Raw genomic sequence first — 24594 nt, 5'->3', positions numbered from 1 at the left:
ACAGCGGATCACACACACGTCTCTGTCCTGTCTCAGCCTCGCCCCCTGTGTCTCTTGCTCTCCCATAGATTCCACAGAGGACTACAGACAATTTTAAATTCATGGTAGTTTTTGAAAAGTAGAAACATGACATGTAAATAACATGGAAACCGGAACATTTACTTTAAATCAGTCACAATGATTTAGATTTTTTTGTTTTATCTGAGACAGTCTCACTCCGTCGCCCAGGCTGGAGAGGAGTGGCGCTATCATAGCTCACTGCAGCTTTGACCTCCCGGGCTCAGGTGATCCTCCCACCTCAGCCTCCCGGTAGCTGGAGCCACAGGTGCATGCCACGACGCCCAGCTAGTAACAGTGACCTGGACCACTAAAAGTAAAAGCTACTGGCAAGGCCTCCTTGCAATGGAATTTAAGGTTCAAGATGAGGATATTTTGAACTGAAACCTCAAGTCAAAGCTTTAGTTTTTCTCCTAAGCACTAGGAAGTGTCCTTGTGGGGCGGGTGTGAGGTCCCCCCAGTGGTAACTGTCAGCACGGCCCGGCCTAGTGAGCAGGAGTGGCCCAAGCATGGGACTCCCTTGTGCGTACCCACTGTTGCCGAGGCGATAACCACCCACCCAGTGCAGACAGGGAGTGAGAAAGAGGACGGCACCACGGACGCCACTCACAGGACACCTGAGGCTGTGCCCTCCCCGCCGCCGGGGGCCCCCACAGCCCCTGTGAGGCCTGGAAGGCCTCTGAGGACAGCCCGGATGTCAATGCTGAACTCTGGGCATCTCAGTCCTGAGTCAGCAGCCTGGTCCCTGTCTGGCGCACGGCACGTTTACACAACACGCACCCGGCACTGCGCCCCGGAGTGTGCTTGAAGACCAGCATGGAGGGTTCACCCTCAACACGCCGTTACCTACAGGTACAGAAAACAGACCGGTGGTTCCCAGGGGCCGGGCGTGGGGAGGGGCTGCGGCCTGCGTGTGACGGGAACGCTGTCTCGGCTGTCCCAACTGTGTCTGTCACAGCCTCAGGCCCCACACACCACGGAGGTGGGATCTTAAGCTCAAGTTAGAGCTCCGCGGCCACTCACGCTGTGGACCACGGCTGCCTCCTCATCGGTGCAGGCCTGGAACAGGGTCCGGAGGACGATCTCCAGGTGCTGCGTGGCGTGGTCCTCCGCGTGCAGCAGCAGCACCGGCAGCAGCTGTGCCGACTTCACTCGGGTGCCCACCACCCAGTCTGTGATGTCGTGGCACAGGGCAGGGAGGATCTTGGAGAGGTTCCTGAAGACAAGCTCCCGGCAGCCCAGCACAGGGCGATGCTCTGGAACAAAAAAGAGACAGAACAAGAAATGCACAAGCAAAACCTCAACAACTGAAGTTACTGCACGTCGCATTTAAGGGACACCTGTGAGTTTCAAACTCACCATTTCAAAACAAGTCTCGGGGTGGACGCAAAGCTACCAAATGCCCCCCCCGCCTTTTTTTTTTTGAGACGGAGTCTCACTCAGTCCCCCGGGCTGGAGTGCAGTGGCCGGATCTCAGCTCACTGCAAGCTCCGCCTCCCGGGTTTACGCCATTCTCCTGTCTCAGCCTCCCGAGTAGCTGGGACTACAGGCGCCCGCCACCACGCCCGGCTAGTTTTTCGTATTTTTTAGTAGAGACGGGGTTTCACCGTGTTAGCCAGGATGGTCTCGATCTCCTGACCTCGTGATCCGCCCGTCTTGGCCTCCCAAAGTGCTGGGATTACAGGCTTGAGCCACCGCGCCCGGCCCCAAATGCCCCTTTCATTCAGAACATTCACATAGGTGGTGCACGGTTGCAGTCCTAGCACTGTGGAGGCCAAGGCAGGTGGATTACTAGAGCCCAGGAATTCAAGACCAGCCTGGGCAACATGGCAAAGACCCCACCTCTATAAAAAGCGGAAGATGGGCCGGGCGCGGTGGCTCACGCCTGTACTCCCAGCACTTTCGGAGGCCGAGGCGGGCGGATCACGAGGTCCGAAGATCGAGATCATCCTGGCTAACACTGTGAAACCCCGTCTCTACTAAAAATACAAAAAAAAAAAAAAACAACAAAAACTAGCCGGGCGAGGTGGCGGGCGCCTGTAGTCCCAGCTACTCGGGAGGCTGAGGCAGGAGAATGGTGTGAACCCGGGGGGCGGAGCTTGCAGTGAGCGGAGATCGCGCCACGGCACTCCAGCCTGGGCGACAGAACGAGACTCCGTCTTAAAAAAAAAAAAACAGGAAGATGAGCCAGGTGCCGTGGTGCACGCCTGTGGTCCCAGCTACTCAGGAGGCTGAGGTGGGAGGGCTGTGCCCCAGCACTCAGCCTGGGTGACAGAGTGAGACCGTATGCCAAGAAACAAAATATTTAGAGCCACACAGAGATGCAAGCAACACACTCGCCACACGTGCTGACGTGTATGATCAGAGAGATGCCTGCAAAGCCATCACCATGGTGGGGGTGATGGCCACGTCCTTCACGCGGCTTCCTCTGCTCCTCTGCAGTGCGGCCCCCATGGCGCCCTGGCACCTCCGGATCTGCTTTCTGTCCCGTGACTGGGCTGCACTTTCTAGAGCTTGACACAAGTGGAAGCCTGTCATTCACTCTCTTTCTTCTCTGCTTCTTTCGCTCTGCGTGGTTTTCTAAGGTCTGCCCGTGCCCGCTCCTTTCTGAAGCTCGGAAGTGGCCTGTTCTGAGGAGATGCCAGTTTGCTGCCCGTTCTTCTGCAGAGGAGCACTCGAATGGTGTCCAGGGCAAGTCTGTGTGGCTTGTGCTTTCACTGTGCCAGGGCAAATACCAGCTGTGGAAGGGCTGGGTCACAGGGAAGGTGCATGCGTTTAACTGTTTTAGAGACTATTTTCTAAAGTGTTTGAGCCAGTCCACACTCCTTCCCATTCTCAGCAGCATGCGGTACGCTCAGTCTTGAATTGAGACCCGTCTGAGAGGCACAGCGGCGTTTCTGTGTGGTTTTCCTCTGCATTCCGTGACGACTAACCACACTGAGCATCTTCTTCTTCACGGGCTTGTTTGCCGCCTGTGTTATCTTCCCTGGTGAAGGGTCTTTCCAAATTGTTTTCTACCCATTTAAAAAACTGGATTGTTTTCCTGCTGAGTTTCAAGAGCTCTTTCTATACTCTGGAGACAAATCCCTACATACATCATCTCCAGACATCTCAGTCTTTGGTTTGTCTTTTCGTTTTCTCAACAGGCCTTTGAAAGAGCAGAAGTGTTCATTCTGGTGAAGTCCAGCACATTGCTTTGCCCTGTTACAGAGCGTGCTTTTGAGGACGCACCCAGGGAAGCGTGGCCCAGCCCGTGGTCACTAAGGCTTCATCCCAGCTCTGTGGTCTTTTGCGGACGCACCTAGGGAAGCGTGGCCCGGCCCACGGTCATGAAGGCTTCATCCTAGCTCTGCGGTTCTGGGCTTTACCTTCAGGCCCCTGACGCAACCGGGGTAAGTTTTTCACTCCCAGTTCACTTTCTGGCATATGAGTAAGCCTATCATTACAGCACCCTTATTAAAAGACTCCATTAAATCGTCTTTGAGCCTTCATCAAGTCAGTGGTCTGCATGCGGGCACCTGTTTCTGGACTCTTGTTCCGCTCATTGGTCTGAAAGCCAACACCACGCGGCCCCTCACTGTGGTTTTGCGAGTCCTGCACCCAGGCACCGCTGCCATTCAGCCTCGCTCCTCCCCAATGCTTCGGCGGCTGTGGGTCCTTTGCACGCCCACAAGAATTTCACAATCAGTTTATCGATTTTTACACAAAAGCCTTCAGGGATTGATGAAAAGGTTTTGATCTTAAAAATTCAGGCCGGGCGCGGTGGCTCATGCCTGTAATCCCAGCAAGTTGCGAGGCCGAGACGGGCGGGTCACCTGAGGTCAGGAGTTCAAGACCAGCCTGACCAACATGGTGAAACCCCGTCTCTACTAAAAATAGAAAAAATAAGCTGGGTGTGGTGGCAGATGCCTATAATCCCAGCTACTCGGAGGCTGAGGCAGGTGAATCGCTTGAACCCAGGAGGTGGAGCTTGCAGTGAGCCAAGATCATGCCACTGCACTCCAGCCTGGGCGACAGAGCAAGACTCCATCTTGAAAAAAATAAAAAACAAAAAATAAAAAATAAATTCAGAGCAACTGTAAAGATAGAAATAAGACCATGACATGTCAGGATTTAAAGGGTCTTTTTCTATTTTTAGAGAAAGCGTCTCGCTCTGTCACCCAGGCTGCAGTGCAGTGGCACCATCTCAGCTCACTGAAACGTTCGCCTCCTGAGTTCGAGCAATTCTCCATTCTCATGTCTCAGCCTCCTGAGTAGCTGGTACTACATACAGGTGCATGCCATCACATCTGGCTAAGTTTTGTATTTTTAGTAGAGATGGGGTTTCACCATGTTGGCCAGCCTGGTCTTGAACTCCTGACCTCAATATTACAGGCATGCACCACCAAACCTGGCTGCACCTTTCTTCCTGATGATGATCCACTCTGGAAAGTTTGCAAAATGAGGGATGTGTGACCAAGAACAGCCAGGGAGAGGTCCGCTGACAGCTGAACAGAGCTTTGTGGGCACCTGGGCCTGTGGGTATTTCCAAAGAAACACTGGCCGGTGCTGGGCAGGGATACCCATGGCCTGGACACAGGCTGGGACTGGTTTGAGGCCTGTTTGGAACTGGGTCCCACAGCAGAAGGTAAGCGGATGGTGAAGGAGCGTGACCGCCTGAGCTCTACCTCCTGTCAGATCAGTGGCGGCATGAGGTTCTCAGGGGAGGGCAAACCCTCCTGTGAACTGTGCGTGCGAGGGATCTGGGTTATGCGCTCCTTATGAGAACCAAACGCCTCATGAGCTGAGGAAGAACAATTTTATCCTGAAACCACCCTGCTCCCCGCCCCACCCATGGAAAAATTGTCTTCCACAAAACCAGTCCGTGGTGAAAAGGCAGGGGACCGCTGGTTCTGGGTTCGGTCAAGTGCTGCTGAACGGCGGGGTGCGTTCTGGGAAACACGTCGCTGGGTGATTTGGTCGCCATGTGAATGTCCTACAGTGACATACACAAGCCTGGATGGCGCAGCCTCCTACACGCCCGGGCTGGGCGACGCCTGGGCTGTGCGATGCCTGTGAGGCTCCCAGGCTACGAACCTGTGCAGCAAGGTGACTGCACTCAACACACAGACACTGCAGCAGACGGTGAGCATTTGTTTCCGAACACAGAGAAGGTACAGTAGAAACACGATGTCACCACGTGAGGGGACCAGCCTCCTCCCTGCGGTCAGTCATGGACTCAAACGCCGTTATGCAGCACATGGCCTTATATGGTTCTGAAGCCTGTTTTTCTATACTTAATATTATAGCAGACATAGGCTGGGCACCGTGACTCACGCCTGTAATCCCAGCACTTTGGGAGGCCGAGGCGTGTGGATCACCTGAGGTCAGGAGTTGGAGACCAGCCTGACCAATATGGTGAAACCCCGTCTCTACTAAAAATATAAAAATTATCAGGGTGTGGTGGTGGGCGCCTGTAATCCCAGCTACTTGGGAGGCTGAGGCAGGAGAGTTGCTTGAACCTGGTAGGTGGAGGCTGCAGTGAGCTGGGATCACGCCACTGCACTCCAGCCTGGGTGACAGAGCAAGTGTGCCTAAAAAAAATAAAACGAGTTCCTTCTTCTGCAACACCCCCGGCTAACTCAGAGCTGGCCAGCGCTCCACATGTGGGTCCTTGCTGGCTTCAGACGATGCTAACCAGCTTTTCCAGCCCCTTTGCACAATGTAACGTTTCTGACAATTTCCATTCAAGCTTCCATCTTTCCTAACACACAGATGAAACACACAAGTAAAGCAGAATAGGTGCGAGCTCCGAGGCAGAACAGGAGAACGGAGGGAGGAGAAGGCCGTCACATGGCAGCGTTCATCCACAGGGAACCCTGCTCACTTGTAAGTCAGGCTTTAAGAAGAGCCAAGTCTGTCCTGTGTGAAAAGCTCTGGCCGGCCACTCACCAGCACCATGAGGCGCTTTCCTTTACACTCAGGCATTGCCAAGGAAAACAATCTTAACAGAGGGATAGTCTCAAAGCAGAAAGGACTCTGGAGCGTTGTCACTGAGCCATCTGCGGCTGGCGGCTGGCAGTGCGATCGTCAGACACGCCAGGCGTGAACGTGTGCTTCCGCGTGAGAAGGGCACGGTGTTCGGGGAAGTGACTGACTTCAGGACGGTGGGTGATGCCCTCACAATCCTCCCAGGGTGAAGCTTGGTTGTGAAGGTGGAGGTTTCAGTGCTGTTAACGGAAACCTGTGCTGTGTCTGCAAAGCTAACGACAAACTATATGGTACGAACTACATTTCTATGTGGTGCACACCTTATTTTCCTAGGAAACAGGAAAACTGGGCTCTGATTACACTTCAGATCCAGGCCCACGTGAATTCTTTATTGATAGGTCATGACCTCTGAGCACCGCTTGCATTAGCCGTAATCTGAAAATATTACCAAACTTTGCCTGTTCACACCCTTGGCAGCTCAACCACAGGGTCGGACTGCCCGTTTTTGCAGGTAAGACAGGCCACGCAGCCACTCATCGGCTCCCTGGGTGCCCACAGAGCCACCGAGCCTGGCTCACTGCCTCTGGGGGCTGGGGATGGCAGCAGACGGACAGGCCCCTGGAGCGAGCGGTGAGGTGAGCACAGGGTCTGGGTCCACCGAGGACAAGAAGCACCTCCACCGAGGTAGGGGGCAGCTGCCGGAGCTCTGAGGGGAGCGGGAGCCAGAGCTGAGGCCCCGCTGCGGAGCCTGAAACAGTCTGATGCGGGACCTGCATCCAGGGCATGGCAGGGGTCCTCAAACTCCACACTCAGAAACAGACAACCCGATTTAATAGATGACAGATGTGAACGGCCACCGAAGAAGATGCATGGGTGCGCAGAAGCACAGCACAGCACAGGAAAAGATCCCAATGTCCTCTCATTAGGGAATTGCAAACTGAAACACCCCAGGCCACCGCTGCGTACCAACCGACACGCTAAAAACAGCAAACCCCACTTCATAAGCTGGCCTGACTACGGCACCTGGAAAGCTCGTCCAGTGCCCGTAGGGATGCGACGTGGCGCGAAGGGTGTGGAAAACAGCGTGTGGTGAGTTTCTAACAAAGTAAGGACTGTACCTACGGCCCAGCAGTCCCATGCCTGAGTGTTTATCCAGTAAAACACTCTCACAAAAACCAGGCTGCAAGTCTTTACATCAGCTTTACCTGTGATGGTGAAAGACTAGAAAGCACCTGAATGTGCCCTGCTAGTGACCGGATGGTCTGTCCACGGGGGGGAACGGGACTCACATGAAGAAGGAAAGTGCTGCACACAGGTGCCACGCACGAGCCTCCAATGCGCCACGCAGAGAGGAGGGAGCAGACGCCAGCAGCCATGCTCCCACGACCTCATGCTCGTGACATCCTGGAAGGGACGCACAGGACGCAGCCCATGGCAGCAGTGCCAGGGCCCAAGGTTCTGGGAGGTGGAGATGCCCACATGCAGGCGACAGAGGCGGTGCTGCTCAAAACTCACAGAGCTGCAGCCCTGGAGGGTGAATGCAGTATGGTCCTGGGGGAGGGGACGTCACAGACCCTGGGCAGGGCGGGCAGGGGGTGGCAGGATGGTAAAGAGGACGTCACAGACAATGGGCACGACGGGCGGGGGCAGCAGGATGGTAAGGAGGACGTCACAGACCCTGGGCATGGTAGGCGGGGGGTGGCAGGACGGTAGGGAGGGCATTTGCTTGGCGATACAAGGCCAGTGCAAACTTCTGAGGAAGAGACTCAGATATTCTTCTGATCTGACATTTAAAATACTGTAGAAAAAAATCTGAGAAATCGTATTTAAAATTCAAATCTACAGACTGAAGCAAAGTAATTTGAGGGGAAAATGCCAAAAATCTAACAAAATGTAGTGCTTATGCCACTGACTCTGATTGTAATTCAATTCTAAATTTACTCTGCTCTACTCGAAACAAAAATTCTGTGCCTAACGACACTCTCCACGCCTCGGCATGGGTAACTGTGTTTTTGCAATTATCAGTCAGGAACAGTCCCAAGTCCTTGAACCAATTCTAAATCAGGCAGCCTCGAAAGAGCCTGTGTTTCCACCACAGGGAGGAAGCCCCTTCCGGGAACCTACTAGCAGGGCCAGCCAGTTGGCGAGGGCAGAGCGGGATGTGTGTGTATGTACATGTGTACATGTGTATATGTATGTGCACGTGTGTGCGTGGATATGCACGTACGTATGCACAGATGTGTATGTGTGTACACATGTGCGAGGCTATGCATGTACACGTGTGTGCACAGACGTATGTGTATACACGTGTGCATGTGCATGCCTGTGAATATGTGTATGTGTTTGCGTATATGTGTGTGCTTTGCTCTGTCTTCAGGATCGTACCTTCCAGAAACTGTCCCTGGCCCCCTCTGCCTCCCTCTCTGGTGCACAGCGGGAAGGACTGGACCCTCCTGCATCTTGGGGACGGCGTTCCTGCCCCACTGACACCTGAAGGGCCTTCCACTGGCTTCTCAGTGAGCACGTGGAGAACAATTTGCCATGCGGCGTGAGCTCCGTGTAGCATGAATTAGGCAGACAGGCTGGACCCTCTCTAAGGAGCCGCATTTCCTCATCGGTGAGGAGAGCCCAGCTGAAATCGCCAGAAGCAAACAACCCACAGCTTAGCTTCTAGGTCCGACCAGCGCAGAAGCCCACCCCAGGCGGCTGGACGGAGACGCACTGACAGAGAACCACAGCACGTGTGGGATTCCACTCCCGTCACTGGTGCGCAGACAGTGCGAGTTCAACGGAGAGTTCGTAAGCGGCCTCATGTCTAACTTCCACATTTTTTTTTTTTTTTTTTGAGATGAAGTCTCGCTCTGGGCCCCAGGCTGGACTACAGTGGTGCAATCTCGGCTCACTGCAAGCTCCTCCTCCCGGGTTCACACCATTCTCCTGCCTCAGGCTCGCAAATAGCTGGGACCACAGGTGCCCGCTACCATACCCGGCCCTAAGTGTTTTATATGTTAAAATTAACTCATTTTCAGAGGCATAGTTTGCAAATACAGTTCCTCTTCTTTTTTTTGAGATGGAGTCTCACTCTGTTGCCCAGGCTGGAGTACAGGGGCGTGGTCATAGCTCACCGCAGCCTCAACTTCCTGGACCCAAGCGATCCTCCCACCTCAGCCTCTGGAGCAGCTGGGATACAGGCGCGCACCACCACACCCAGCGAATTTGTTTTGTTTTTGTTAAAACATTTGTAGAGTCGGAGTCTTGCTGTGTTGCCTAGGTTAGTCTCCAACTCCTGGGCTCCAGTGATCTGCCCTGGCCTCCCGAGTAGCTGGGATACAGGCGTGAGCCTCCATGCCCAGCCAAGAAGCTGCTTTAATGCTGTATTTGACAGAGTACAACACTTCCCTCCAGGACCTGACCCTGGGCTACTTCAGCGCCCGGACTAGGCCAGGGAGGTGACATGGGAAGTAAGTTGAGGCTGCAAATCTCTCAGGGTATCTGATTTGGGCTGTGCATCTGATTGATTTGGGCTGGGTATCTGATTGATTTGGGCTGTGCATCTGATTTGGGCTGTGCTTCACCTACTTTCTGTCCTTATCAGTGCGTATCTATTACTCACTTTTAAGACACCCTGCAGATAGACTCAAGTGATGAAAACACCCGACCATGTGCAAGTGGAAGACACTCAGCTCCACGAGAGAGTGGTTTCTACACAGATGAAGCCCGAGGTGGGCCAGTGGCATGGCAGAGCAAGTGTGTTGGGGCCGGACCTGGGAGCCTCCACTCAGACTCAGCCAGACCTGCTGGGCTCTGCAGAGACATACATGGGTGCCCGCAACATGACCAGGGAGCAAATGTGGGAAGGGCGGGAGGCCACGCAGCAGGGGACCCTGTTCCCAGGTTGGAAATCATGTGGAACCACGAAGACCTCACCTCATCCGTGGCCCTTGTGCTGAGCTCTGTCTTGGTGAAATGATGAGCCCCTTATCCCACTGTTTCCAACATCCCCCAACCACCAGCAGAGCTGCCCAGGAACCCAGAGTTCAATGCACCCTTGTGTGCACAGCCAAGGGAGGGGGGCGGACACCATCTAGCAGTGCACTGGACACTTTCAGAAGCCCAGGGCCTTTTTAAAATAAAGCTGGTCAGAGGAGGGGAGAGGTCACTGCGAGGCACATGGGGGCTCCCCAGATGCTGAGGAGAGACGTGCTCTGCCCAGGACGCAGGGAGGTCCCAGGTGCCTGGGATGTAGGAGTCCCAGCACAATGGGGAGATGCCTGCACCCTTCCAACGCGGCCGCCTGGGCTCAGAACTCCAAGAGCTGAAGCTTCCTTCAGGTTTAGAAGCCCCTTTCCTACCCAACAAGGGCTCGCCTCCCGGCGCTCCCCTCTGCCTCGGTCACTTACCATGCGGAGGGTAATGGGGTGGGGTGGGAGGAGCGAAGTCCAGCTTGTCCTTCAGGTCCTCCTCATTCTCCTTCTGCCACTGCAGGCCAACGTCTTCCCAGAGGCTGACAGCCAGCTGCCTGTGGCACAACAGACAGACAACAGCGGCTCAGGGCAGGGCACGCAGGGGAGGGCCCTGCAAGTTCCCAGGGATGCCCAGGAGGCCACAGGGCTGTGCCACGACACGGGTCGCCTAAAGACCCCATCATACGAGAGTGGGAAGCTCCCTAACCCCAGAAAAGGTGGACCAGGAATCCCGTTCATCTTGTGAGCACTCTACCGGCAGTACACCAAGGGGGCTGTCTGATCTCTGTCCATTACTCGGTCAAATGTTAAAAAGATGTGAAATGATGTTTACAAAACCAGAGGCCTTCTGTACGGCACATCGCCTCAGAGCACAGGGACGAAGGGACATGAGCAGGTTTCTGTGACAGATTCTAAGTGAAGAGAAACCACCACTGCTATACACGACTGTTTAGGAAGCAGGGCCCACGGCCGCCGGCTGGATACCTGCCCACGTACCTGACCTCGGGAACCTCGTCGTTGAGGCTGCTGAGCAGCAGAGGGATGAGCTTGTGGAAGAAGGAGTAGCGGTCGCGCAGACGCAGCAGCCAGCCGCCTACCACAGAGGCCACCGCCCGCCGGACCTGTGCACGAGAGGAAGGGATAAGGATTCGTGTAGGCGAAGGGGATGCCGGAGTTGATGCCACAGCGCAGCTCTGAGTGCCGCTATGCAGACGCTGCCTGAGGCAGTGGCACGGCCAGGTCCTGGGCCACCTGCCACCACCTGGATGCCATCCCCAAGGCAGACGTGCATGGCCGGGGTCTTGGGTGCCACCAAGTCTGGGTCCCAGCCAGCTCTGCCAGTCCCCCCCTGGCTGGGCCGGAGAGGAATGCTGCTGTCCTGCAGCCTCTCACACATGTCCCCCGTGCCCCGGCCTGGTCCTATCGGCGAGAGCAGGCTCCTAGCTGCTGCCTGAGCTGTGCCGCGTGTTCAGTCTTCTGCATGAAAACCTCCTGACCAGGCTGTGCCTGTCTCACCCTGGGTGCTCAGTGAGCCGGGCTACAGCAAGTATGGTGCACCATGGCCAGACCTCAAAGGCATCTGGTCCCAGAGCCCAGGGACTCTGGAGGAAACCAGCAGGGTCCCCGGTTCTGCTGCTGGGTGTCTGAAGAGGGGGCACGAGGGCTTCTGCCTATCTTGCCTACGCAGGCAGAAGAAACCAGCTTAACAGACACCAGGTGCCTTAGCCAAGCTCCCAAAGGGCAGTGCCTGAGATGGGGACCAGCACCAACACTCCTCAGAGGGAACTGGGAACAGCCAAGAAGAAGCTGGGTGAGGAAGGGGTGTGGCTGAAGCCAGCTATAGACTGATCCAGGGAGCTCTGGGGTGTGAACGAGCTTCAGAGTTGTCCCCTGTGAGGCCAGGGGCTGACTCTGTGGTGCCATCAGTGCCTGGCTGGGCTGTGCGGCACAGGACCCTCATCCCTCCTGACACTTTGGATGAAGCGTCTCTGCACAGCTATGCACCATTAGCAATAGCACTCACAGCCACTCGTAGGTGCAGGGGACCCGAGCAGCAGCTGTGCCCATGGCGTGGTCACTCACTGGGACTCGGAGGAGGGGTTGCCCCGCCCCGGCTCCAACAAGGCCCAGAGCCAAGCAGATCACATCTAGGATCTGTCCCTGCCGGCCTGGGACCCGGGCCCTGGCCTGACCGCTCCGAAGTTCATTCCCACCTGGAAAATGGGAAGGAATGACTGACAGGGCTCGTCACTGAGGTCCCGTGAGGGGTAGACAAGTTCACACAAGGAGAGGCCTGACGCGCCTGACTCCTGCTGCCCGTGTGGTGAGCACAGGCGACTCTGGCGTGCGAGCAGCAGGGAAGCGTGCATAGGGGACACAGCATAGGGGACACGAGAATGCGTGGTGCATTTGCGGGGGTTACTAACTGACACAGGGCCTTACTAGCAACCACAAATACAAGTACCCATATAACAATTGAGAAACCCAAATCAGCTCCATGGCCACTCCACCACCTGGTTAGAGAGTCACCACAGAACAAGCTGTCACTGTCGTCTTCATACACAGCGCTGGCGGGTCTCGAGCAGAGATGCCCCAGGGTTTAATGCAGTCAACAGGCACCACTCATGGCCGCACCTGCCAAGACGCTAATCCACGTGAGTGGCCAACTCCAAGCTCAGCCTGTGCCATGTGCTGAGATGCTCGAAAGCCTGTCGGGCAGAGGGCATGACTGAGACAAGCCAGACTGCAGCCAGCCCCGAGCCCAAACACACGTGATGGGGCCCTCTCCAGGAGACGGGCGGGCATCCAGGGCCACATGGCAAGGCCTGAGCACACTCTGCCCCAGGCCGGCAGCCGGGGAGCAGTCTGAACTCGCTGAGTTGGCCTCGCTGCTTTCTCCTCCCTGACCTCCTGCACCTGTGCCAGGGTCTCTGCAGGGCCCTGCCCAGGACGGCCACCTGTCTGTTGGAACCCACAGATAGGCTTCTTTTGTAGAAAGGAGCTTCAAACATCTCACCTCATAGCAAGGACAGCTGCAGGGCTAGGATTTGGGGCTGCTCCTGAGTCTTATGGACTGCCACCACCTTTTCTATCAGTTTCTACTGGTATCATAAGAAATCTGCAAATGCTAATTAGCATGGGACAGATTATCCCTTTTCTTTTAGTTCAAAAACAACACTGAATACCGCACTGCCATGTAACAGTTTAACAAAGCAGGATGGTTTTCAATTTTTTTTCTAAAAAGCAAAAGAAATGAATTAGAAGCCTTCGCAAGAAGGATGGGTACAAACAAGCCCAGACTGCAAAGATGACAGTAAATACCTAGCGACATCGACCGACAGCCACAAGCATCAGGAGCATCCAGGAAAACATGATCTCACCAAGTGAACTAAATAAGGCGCCGGTGACCAATCCCGGCGTGACAGGGATAGGTGACCCTTCAGACAGAAAACTCAAAACAGCTGTTTGAGGACGCCCAGCAAAATCCAAGATAACATGGAGAAGGAATTCAGAATCCTATCAGAGAAATTAACAAAGAGACTGAAATAATTAAAACGCATCAGGCAGAAATTCTGGAGTTGAAAAATGCGATTGGCATACTGAAGAATGCATCGGAGCCTCTTAACAGCAGAACTGACTATGCAGAAGAAAGAACTAGTGAGCAGCTTGAAGACGGGCTATTTGAAAATACATAGAGACAAAAGAAAAAAGAATAGAAAGAATGAGGCACATGGACAGGATCTAGAAAATAGCCTCAAAGGGGCAAATCTAAGAGTTCCTGGCCTTCAAGAGCAGGTAGAGAGAGAGAAATTGGGGTAGAAAATTTACTCAAAGGGATAATATCAAAGAATTTTCCAAACCTAGAAAAAGATGCCAGCACTCAAGTACAAGAAGGCTACAGAATACCAACCAGATTTAACCCAATAAAACTACCTCAAGACATTTAACAACCAAACTCCCAAAGATCGAGGATGAAGAAAGGGTTCTAAAAGCAGCAAGAGGGAAAAAACAACAAATCACATACAACGCAGCTCCAGTACGCCTGGCAACGACCTCTCAGAGGAGACCTCACTGGCCAGGAGACAGTGGCGTAGCGTATTTAAAGTGCTGAAGGAGAGGAAACTTTTACCCTCGTATATCCAGTGAAAAATCCTTCAAACATGAGGGAGACAGACTTTCCCAGACAAACAAAAGCTGAGGAATTTCATCAACATCAGAACTGTCCTACAAGAAATGTTAAAGAGTGTTCTTCAATCTGAAAAACAAGGATGCTGAGCAGCAATAACAAATCATCTAAAAGGATACAACTCACTGGTAACAGTAAGCACACAGAAAAACACAGACTGTTGTAACACTGTAACTGTGGGGTGTAAAATGTTCACACCCTGAGTAGAAAGACTAAAAGATGAGCCCATGAAAAATAACTAGCTGGCTGGGTGCGGTGGCTCACACCTGTAATCCCAGCACTTGGGGAGGCCGAGGCGGGTGGATCACCTGAGCTCAGGAGCTCGAGATAAGCCTCGCCAATATGGTGAAACCCCGTCTCTACTAAAAAATACAAAAATTAGCCGGGTGTGGTGGTGGATACCTGTAATCCCAGTTACTCAGCAGGGTGAGGCAGGAGAATCGCTTGAAGCTGGGAGGTGGAGGTTGCAGTTAGCCAAGATGGCACCATTACACTCCAGCCTAGGTGACAGAGCAAGACTCCATCTCAAAAATAAAACAATAAAAATAAATAAATGAATAAAAATAAAAATCACTACAATGACTTTTCAAGACAAAAATATAAAAACAACAAAAAGTTAAAAAGCAGAGGGGATAAAATTAAAGTGTAGAGTTTCTATTCATTTTTTTTCTTTGCTGCTGTTTGTTTTTACAATCAGTGTTCAGTTGCCATCAGTTTAAAATAATGGGTTATGTTATTTGCAAGCCTCGTGGTAACTCCAAATACAAAACCCTACAATAGATACACAAAAAACAAAAAGAAATTAAAACATACGAAAAAAAAAAAAAACAGAGAAAATCATCTTCATAAAAAGGAAGACAGGAAGGCAAGAAGGAAGAGCAGACCACAAAACAACCAGAAAACAACAAAACAAAAGGAATAAGTCCTTACTTATCAATAACAACATTGAATGTAAGCAGACTAAAGTCTCCATTCAAAAGACAGAGTGGCTGCATGGGTAAGAAAACCAGGACCCAGCTATCTGTTACCGACAAGAAACACACGTCACCAAAAAGGCACACGTAGGTTGAAAATAAAGGGGTGCAAAAAGATATTCTGCACAAATGGAAACCAAAAAAAGGGCAGGGATAGCTATACTTAGACAAAACAGATTTCAAGACGAAAACTATAGTAAGAGACAAAGGTCATCATATAATGATAAAGGGGTCAACTCAGCAAGAGGACGTAACTTTAAATATGTATTCACCCAACACTGGAATATCCAGATATATAAACCAAATATTGTCTGTTGAGACAGACTCCAACACAGTAACAGCTAGAGGCTTCAACGCCCCACTTCCAGTATTAGACAAATAATCCAGAGACAAAATCAACCAAGAAACATCGGACTTAATCTGCGCTATAGACCTAATGCACCTAATAGATATTTACAGAACGCTGCATCCAACAGCTACCTAATACACATTCTTCTCCTCAGCACATGGATCATTCTCAAGGATAGACCACGTTAGGCCATGAAACAAGCCTTAAAACATGAAACTAGAAATTAATAACAAGAACTTTGGAAACTATACAAATACATCGAAATTAAATAATATGCTCCTGAATGACCAGTGGGTCAACGAAGAAATTAAGAAAGAAATTTAAAAAATTCTTTTTTTTTTTGAGACGGAGTCTCGCTCTGTCACCCAGGCTGGAGTGCAGTGGCCGGATCTCAGCTCACTGCAAGCTCCGCCTCCCGGGTTTACGCCATTCTCCTGCCTCAGCCTCCCGAGTAGCTGGGACTACAGGTGCCTGTCACCTCGCCCGGCTAGTTTTTTTTTTTTTATTTTTTGGTAGAGATGGGGTTTCACCGTGTTAGCCAGGATGGTCTCGATCTCCTGACCTCGTGATCTGCCTGTCTCGGCCTCCCAAAGTGCTGGGATTACAGGCTTGAGCCACCACGCCTGGCCTAAAAAATTCTTAAATGAAAATGGAAACACAATATGCCAAAACAACAAAAGCAGCACTAAGAGGCAAGTGTGTAGCAATCAGCACCTACATCCAAAAAGCAGGCAACTTCAAAGAGTAACCTTACGCTGCGTCGAAAAGAACTAGGAAAGCAAGAGCAAACCAAACTCAAAGTTAGTAGAAGAAATAAGAGCAGAAATAAATGAAATTGAAACAAAAAAATACAAAAGACAAACAAAATGAAAAGTTAGCTTTTTGAACAGATAAGCAAAATCAACACACCTTTAACCAGACTAAGAGAAGACCCAAGTAAATAAAATCAGATCAAAAAGGGGACATTACACAACTGATACTATAGAAATTCAAAGCATCATTAGAGACTGTGATCAACTACACCATAACAACATTGTGAGCAGCGACACCATGAGCAATGACACTGTGAGCAGCTACACCATGAGCAACTACAATACGAGCAACCACACCATAAGCAACTACAATATAAGCAACGACACCGTGAACAACTAAACCATGAGCAACTACACTGTGAGCACTGACACCATGAGCAACTACAATATGAGCAACTACACCGTGAGCAACGCCGTGAGCAACTACACTGTGAGCACCAACACCATGAGCAACTGCACCATGAGCAACTGCACTGTGAGCACTGACACCGTGAGCACCGACACCGTGAGCAACTGCACCATGAGCAACTGCACCGTGAGCAACTACACTGTGAGCACTGACATCATGAGCAACTACAATATGAGCAACTACACCATGAGCACCGACACCATGAGCAACTGCACCATGAACTGCACCGTGAGCACCGACACCGTGAGCACTGACACCATGAGCAACTACACCGTGAGCAACAACACCGTGAGCAACTACACTGTGAGCACTGACACCGTGAGCAACTGTACCGTGAGCAACTGCACCGTGAGCACCGACACCGTGAGCAGTGACGCCGTGAGCAACTATACCGTGAGCAACTACAACGTGAGCAACTACGCTGTGAGCAACTGCACCGTGAGCAACTACACTGTGAGCAACTACGCCATGAGCAACTACACCGTGAGCAACTGCACCATGAGCACCGACACCGTGAGCACCGACACCATGAGCACCAACACCATGAGCAACTGCACTGTGAGCAACTACAGTATGAGCAACTACACCATGAGCACCGACACTGTGAGCAACTACAGTATGAGCAACTACACCGTGAGCAACTATATGCCAATAAATTAGAAAACCTAGAAGAAATGGATCAATTCCCAGACACATACAACCTACCAAGATTAAATCATAAAGAAATCCAAACCTCGAACAGACCAGTAACAAGTAATGATATTGAAGCTGCAATGAAAAGCCACCCAGCAAAGAAAAGCCTGGGACCCAGTACTTCACTGTCAAATTTTATCAAACATTTAAAGAACTAATGTCACTCCTACTCAAACTATTCCAAGAAATAGAAGAGGAAGGAATACCTTCAAGCTTATTTTATGAGGACAGTACTACCCTGATACCAGAACCAGACAAAAATGCAATCGAAAAAGAAAAGTACAGGACAATATCCCTGATGAATACTGATGCAAAATTTCCTCAACAAGACAGTGTTTCAACAGCACATTAGAAAGATCATTCATCATGACCAAGTGGGATTTATTCCAGGTATGCAAGGATGGCTCAACATACACAAATCCAATAATGTGACACATCATATCAGCAGAATGAAGGACAAGAACTATGTGATTATTTCAATTGATGCAGAAAAAGCGTAAAATTCAACATCCCTTCATGATAAAAATCCTCAAAAAACTGGGTATAGAAGGAACATACCTCAGCACAAAAAAAGCCATATACGAGACTCACAGCTAGTATCACACTGAACGGGGAAAAAACTCAAAGGCTTTCTTCTAAATCTGGAGCAAGACAAGGATGCTCGCTTTCACCACTGTTAGTCAACACAGTACTGGAAGCACTAGCTAGAACAATCAGAAGAGAAATAAAGAGAATCCAAATTGAAAAGCAAGACAATTATCCTTGTTTGCAGATGATATAATCTTACATTTGGAAAAACCTAAAGACTTCACAAAAAAAAAATTAGAACAGATAAACAAATTCAGTAAAGTTGCAGGATACAAAAATCACCAAACAAAAACCAGTAGCATTTCTACATGCCAACAGTGAACAAATCTGAAAAAGAAATCAAGAAAGTAATTCCATTTACAATAGCTACAAACAAAATAAGATATCTAGGAATTAACTTAACCAAAGAAGTGAAAGATCTCTACAATGCAAATTATAAAACACTAATGTGAGAAAATTGAAGAGGACACACACAAAAAATGGTAACATACTCCATGTTCATGGACTGGAAGAATCAATATTGTTAAAATGTCCATACTAGCCAAAGCACTCTACAGACTCAATGTAATCCCTATCAAAATACCAATGACATTCTTCACAGAAACAGAAAAAATAATCCTAAAATTTATATGGAACCTCAAAAGACCCTGAAGAGCCAAAGCCATCCTGAGCAAAAAACACGACAAAAACAAACAAACAAAAAACCGGAGGGATCACATTACCTGACTTCAATTTATACTACAGAGCTACAGCGACCAAAACAGCATGGCACTGGCATAAAAAATTTATACTACAGAACTACAGCAATCAAAACAGCATGACACTGGCATAAAAACAGACACACAGACCGATGGAACAGAATAGAGAACCCAGAAATTAAATCCATACACTTACAGTGTACTCATTTTGACAAAGGTGCTAAGGATATACCTTGGGGAAAGGGCAGTTTCTTCAATAAATGGTGCTGGGAAAACTGGATATCCATATGCAGAAGAATGAAACTGGACCCCTATCTCTCACCACGTACAAAAGTCAAATCAAAACGGATTAAACACCTCAATCTAAGACTTCAAACTATGAAACCACTACAAGAAAACACTGGGGAAACTCTCTGGGACGTGGTCTGGACAAAGGTTTCTTGAGTAAAATGCCCAAAGCACAGGCCACCAAAGAAGGAATGGGCAAATGGGATCATACCAAGTTAAAAAGCTTCTGCACAGCAAAGAAAACCATCAACAGTGAGGAGACGACCCACAGGATGGGAGAAAACAGCTGCACAAATACCCATCAGAAAAGGGACTCACAACCAGAATCCATAAGGTGCTCAAACTCAATAGAAAAAAATCTAATAACCCGATTTAAAAATGGACAGATCTGAATAGACATTTATCAAAAGAAGGCATACAAATGACGAACAGGTACTTGGCAGGAACGTGACAAACACTCATCTCTGAAAAGCTGTCCGTGCAGCCCCAGCCTCTCCTGTAACATCTGATGTTCCTGGAAGGTCCTCTTGACAAGAACAGGTCTGGTGGTCTCACCAGCGGCACACATCGAGCAGGAAAACTGCAGCAAAGCTGAGCAGCTGCCGACTGCAGGCCTGGCGACAACCAGGGCACCCTTGCAGGGCGAAGTCCATAAGCCACCCACCTAAGGGCGGCACAGGGCAGTTTGTTCAGGGCCTGCTTCACAACTGCACGGCCATATGTCCGTCCTGCCTGCCTCGCCGGCATTCTGGATGCCATCAGTGTCCTGGCTGGGAGCTCCAGTCATGTGCACGTGGGGAGATGCAGTAGCCCCTGCCGCACTGGGACACCCCCCTTTCCACAACTTCAGACACCACCGTCCCGGGGCCTAGGGCTCCAGGGCGGCTAGACCACCCACGTCCTGACCTTGCTCTAAGGCTCACCTGGCTGTGCTATCTGAGCGAGCTCTGAGGCCTCTGAGCCTCGTAAGGAGGAGATGAAGTTATTTCTGGGCCTTCCAGTGAAGTTGAGTGATTTAAGCGGAGTCTAGCAGGCTGCTGGAAGGTTTCCTACAAGTCAGAAGGCAGTCAGGACCTTCTGTGCAGAGCGGATAGGGTTCCAGGGCTGATCAGAGTAAAAGGGACAGCACCCGACTCCACATGAAACTCACATGAAGGGCTGTGCAGGGTCTCTGCTAATAGGATGCAAACCCCACTGGGAAGAAATGGGCCATGCTGGAAGAATTGTCTTGGGCCACTCGTAAAATAACACTAAGACTAATGATAGCTGACGAGCTAAAAGAAAAACAAAATCACAAAAAAATCTCGTAACATTCTAAGAAAGTTTATGAATTGGTGCTGGGCGGCATTCAAAGCCGTCCTAGGCAGCACGTGGCCTGCGGGCCGCAGGTTGGACAAGCTTGCTTCAGATCAACGATGTGATGTCAGCTTTCTAACAACCACTGATACAGAGTAGGTGGTTTATGCATAGCTACCAATACAGTTATAGCATGTATAGACAGCTATCGACACGTAGTAACGGTATTTTCACAGTTACGGTATAGTTATACTGAGTTACACCGTCTGCAGCTAGCTAGAGAGTTCTAGTATTTACAGAGAGTGCTCCACAGAGTTCCAGTATTTATAGACAGCTATCGATACAGTGACGGTATTTTTAGACAGCGATGGTATTTTTAGACAGTGACGGTATTTTTAGACAGTGATGGTAGGTTACACCGACAGCTATCAGCTATGGAGCTTCAGTATGCACACAGAGCTCTCCATAGAGTCATCACACTGTTTTGAGGAATAAGACTTGGCCCATGACACAGACACCATGTTCCTTGCGGGCCATACTCTGCCTCGGGCTTAAGAAAGGTGGGAGAGAAAAACCAGCCAGCCACCTGCACTTCTCACTGGGCTCTGTTCTTGCCCTGGCCCCCTGAACTGCCCTCCGCAGCCCAAGTATTTAGTCACTGCCAGAAGTGCCTGCTGCCAAGTGCCAGGCAGCATGGACACTGACCCCGCACTCTGCCCACTTTCTCCCCACCGGGCAGAGCCTAATGTGCTCAGGGGTCCTCTGTGCTGCCTGGTGCTGAACCCACACCAGCTCCAGGAGGGGCCGGCCAGCATACATGGTGACTCAACTTCCGCTGGCCTGATGAGACCAAGGGGGTGAACAAAAGCTCCTGGGTAGGAAAGGGTCCCTCTGTGTCTCTGCGCACGGCCCCAAGGCAGCCACACTGCCGCTGGAGGGACAGAGCCCGAGAATGAAGCCTGGCCATGGAGGCAAAGCAGGGGCATCCTGGGCAGGTGCTGTGTCACACCTACAGCCGGCCCTACGGCTGGACCCCAAGAGCACAGATGAGGGAGCAAGTCAGGGCTTCCATCCCCACCCCAGAATACCCGAGTGACTCTTCAACTCACCACTTTCATGTCATTTCCCATCAGGAAACCTACCTCTGCAAAGCTGAAACCTGGAGCCATGCGTGGTGAAGAAGCCAGGCACAAAAGATCACACGTCAGCCGGGCGCGGTGGCTCAAGCCTGTAATCCCAGCACTTTGGGAGGCCGAGATGGGCGGATCACAAGGTCAGGAGATCGAGACCATCCTGGCTAACACGGTGAAACCCCGTCTCTACTAAAAATACAAAAACTAGCCGGGCAAGGTGGCGGGCGCCTGTAGTCCCAGCTACTCGGGAGGCTGAGGCAGGAGAATGGCGTGAACCCGGGAGGCGGAGCTTGCAGTGAGCTGAGATCCGGCCACTGCACTCCAGTCTGGGTGACAGAGCGAGACTCCGCCTCAAAAAAAAAAAAAAAAAGATCACACGTCTGACTACGCCGACAGGTAACTCAGACACAGAAAGATCAGAGGTCACTCAGCTTCCCTGGTGGCCACAGTGTGTGGTGTTTTAGCAAGTCACTGGGGCCTCAGATCCAAGACATGCCCTCCAAGCCAGGTTCTGCCAGCAGTAAAGCCGACACTCAGTCCCATCTGTAGGACTCCTGCCTGCCTGCCTGCCCGTCTCTCGGTGGTTTCCAAAGCCCAACAACATAATTATCCCCAACAAACCAACCCCGACTGCACTCTTTTCCCAGGCCAGGTCCACCAACCACGGTGGCTTTTCAGGAAAGTGCATCTTGATGGATGGGAGCACTAAGGAAGCTCCTGCAACTGCTGAAGCACACCGTGTCTAAGAGACAATAACTACACAAGCCATCCTTTCTCACACCCTTGGAATTCATAACACCAAACATTAAAACAGTTCAGCTGTCTCCTAGTTTTTCCAAGATGTGAATAGGAACATCCTGTGAGTAGGAATAATGAAAGGACATTTGGTGCATGCAGCATTCTGAAAAAAGAACAAGTGCGTTAGTTAAAAAGACCACGTCAGCCCGCCTGTGGTGGAGAGAGGAACAGACTGTCCGGGAGAAACACCAGTTACCTGCGGGACGTCATCAAACAGTCGCTGAGCAAAATGGGAAAGCACGTCGTCCACGGACTTCCCGTTGCCAAACTGGATCACCGCACCTGTGGCTTCAACGGCGGCCACACGGACCTTCCAGTGCTGGTGGGAGATGGTCTGCATCAGGGGCCCGATCAGAGACTCCGACTGCATGTGGAAGTGGTCTGAGGGACAGGGAGGCCCCCAGTTACCAGAGCTGCTCCCACACGCCTTGCCCAGCTCTGTGGGCTTCCAGAGGACAGCTGCCCGCCTGTGAGCTCCTCACCTCCCTTCCTCTTCCCCTCCAGGTCCTTGCTGCAGAACAGTAAACAACCCAGGCTGCCAAACAGAGCTCTGTACTGTCCAGCACAGGAAGAGGCTCAGGGACAAGTGTCCCACCTTGATGACACTTGTGCAACCCAGGGGGCTTAGAGGGACCAGCAGGGAAAGGCTGGGGGTGCAACCCCATTGTGGCTGAAGATGGGAGAGCCTGGACCTGCTGAAGCCAAGGTGGAGGCCTGAGGAGGACACTGGAGGCCACAAGAAAGAAGCCGAGCCCAGAGGACAGCGGGGAGGCTGCACTCCCAGCCCCAACTGAGACCAGTCCCCAGGCTCCTCCAGGAAGCTGGGCCAGAACCACTCCAGAAAAAGCCACTGCACTTCCTATTTGTAAAGTTCCCGCAGAAAGTCAGAACAAGAGGTGGCGGGCACCTGTAATCCCAGCTACTTGGGAGGCTGAGGCAGGAGAATCGCTTGAACTCAGGAGGCGGAGGTTGCAGTGAGCAGAGATCACCCCATTGCACTCCAGCCTGGGCAACAAGAGTGAAACTCCGTCTCCAAGAAAAAAAAAAAAAGTCAGAACCAAAGGGTCTCTGGCATTCACACTGCCTCTTGCCTCAGCTCTGCACTACTTGGGGCTTGTCTGGGAAATGGCCATTCCAATGAGACTTTGGGTGAGCTCTTCAACTTCTCTGCTACTGCCCAGTGTGACCGAGGCCAGAGGCGAGGCCCTCCACCCAGGGGAGAGGAGGGCCAGAGGTGCTGGAGATGAGGGGATGCTCCATGCAGAGGCACAGTCCCTCACCTCACAGCAACCAGTGAGCACATACCCCGGCAGGCTGTGCTCGGGGCAGGGGCACAGGCAGGCATGGTGCTGTCCTATGGAACTTACGGTCCAGGGAGGGAACATGGCAAGGCCGGGAGGGGCTCCCTGGAGGAAGCAGGAGCACCCGTGGGGCTGATGCACAGACGGGGTAGGGAAGTGGTTGAGGGCTGAAGAGAAATACATTAAATGCCAGGAATTCTCAATGGCCATGTCCAGCCCAAGGCTCTTCCCCGAGCTCCACAGGAGTTCTGGACCATGTGAAATCCAAAGTTAACCAACGTGGAAATCTCGCCATTTCCCCAAGTCCAGCTTTTCCTTTACTGCCGGAACCTCTTCTCCACGCAGCTGCAGTGATCTTTTAAGAACCTGAACTCGGGTCTACTACTCCTATTTACACCCCCTGCACTTCCCACTACATTCAAACCATCATCGGGATATCACTGGGACGGCCTGAGCTGGCCAGATCTCTCACTGCTTTCCTGCTCCCTATCGCCCACGGATTTATAGCATCGGTGTTCCCCTCTCTGGAAAGCCTTCCCGCCAGCAGGAAGCCGGTGCCTGCTATCATTCCACATCCCAGCCAGAGGAGGGAAAGGGCAAGGCCCTGCAGGAATGGCCAGTTAAGGAAACAGAACGACTGGATCAGATCAGAGCTCTAAAAATGATGTGGAACGTTAGAAAGTGGAGGGGAGAAGCGGCCTCCTTCCACTTAGGCCAGTGGTCCAAACCAGAGAGGGAAGGCAGTGGAGTAGGATGAATGGGACAGAAAGTGAAATGACCAGAGCAGAGTCTCAAAGCGTGTCTCCTCAACTAGATGCAAGTCCTGCAAGCCCCCAGAGGGAAGGAAAGGAGGCAGCTATCGGGGCACACCCCACCCCAAACCGCGTAACAGGAATTTCCGCGGTGGTTTCCAGGGATCTGGATAGGAGAGCTGGCTCGTGGGCCTGGGTGAGGGGGCTCAGGCAGGGAGGAGGGTGGGGGGTGAGGGTCTCGGGACGGCGGGATGCAAAGAGGAGGACCGCAGAGTATAGGCAGGTGGAGGGGGCACAGGGAGCAGGCAGGTAGGGGCGGGGCTTG

General features: G+C 51.6%; 1 protein-coding gene across 1 annotated transcript in view; it reads right to left on the bottom strand.

The window, feature by feature from the left end:
- DNAAF5 (dynein, axonemal, assembly factor 5) overlaps positions 1-23020 on the bottom strand; it is a 51427-nt gene extending 28407 nt beyond the window's left edge. Inside the window, exons 1-4 of the mRNA XM_011956924.1 lie at positions 22413-23020; positions 10989-11113; positions 10428-10546; positions 1081-1313 (exon numbers count right to left, since the gene is read on the bottom strand). Of these exons, the coding sequence (XP_011812314.1) occupies positions 1081-1313; positions 10428-10546; positions 10989-11113; positions 22413-22586 (651 nt within the window). The 5' untranslated portion in view covers positions 22587-23020. The remainder of the gene's footprint in view (positions 1-1080; positions 1314-10427; positions 10547-10988; positions 11114-22412) is intronic.
- Between the last annotated feature and the right edge of the window lie 1574 nt (positions 23021-24594).

This window comes from Colobus angolensis, unplaced genomic scaffold (genome assembly GCF_000951035.1).
Source record: "Colobus angolensis palliatus isolate OR3802 unplaced genomic scaffold, Cang.pa_1.0 Scaffold43, whole genome shotgun sequence".
In the NCBI taxonomy this organism is placed as follows: Eukaryota; Metazoa; Chordata; class Mammalia; order Primates; family Cercopithecidae; genus Colobus; species Colobus angolensis.
The sequence above is the reverse complement of the archived record's forward strand: the minus strand, read 5'-3'. Positions and strand labels throughout refer to the sequence as shown.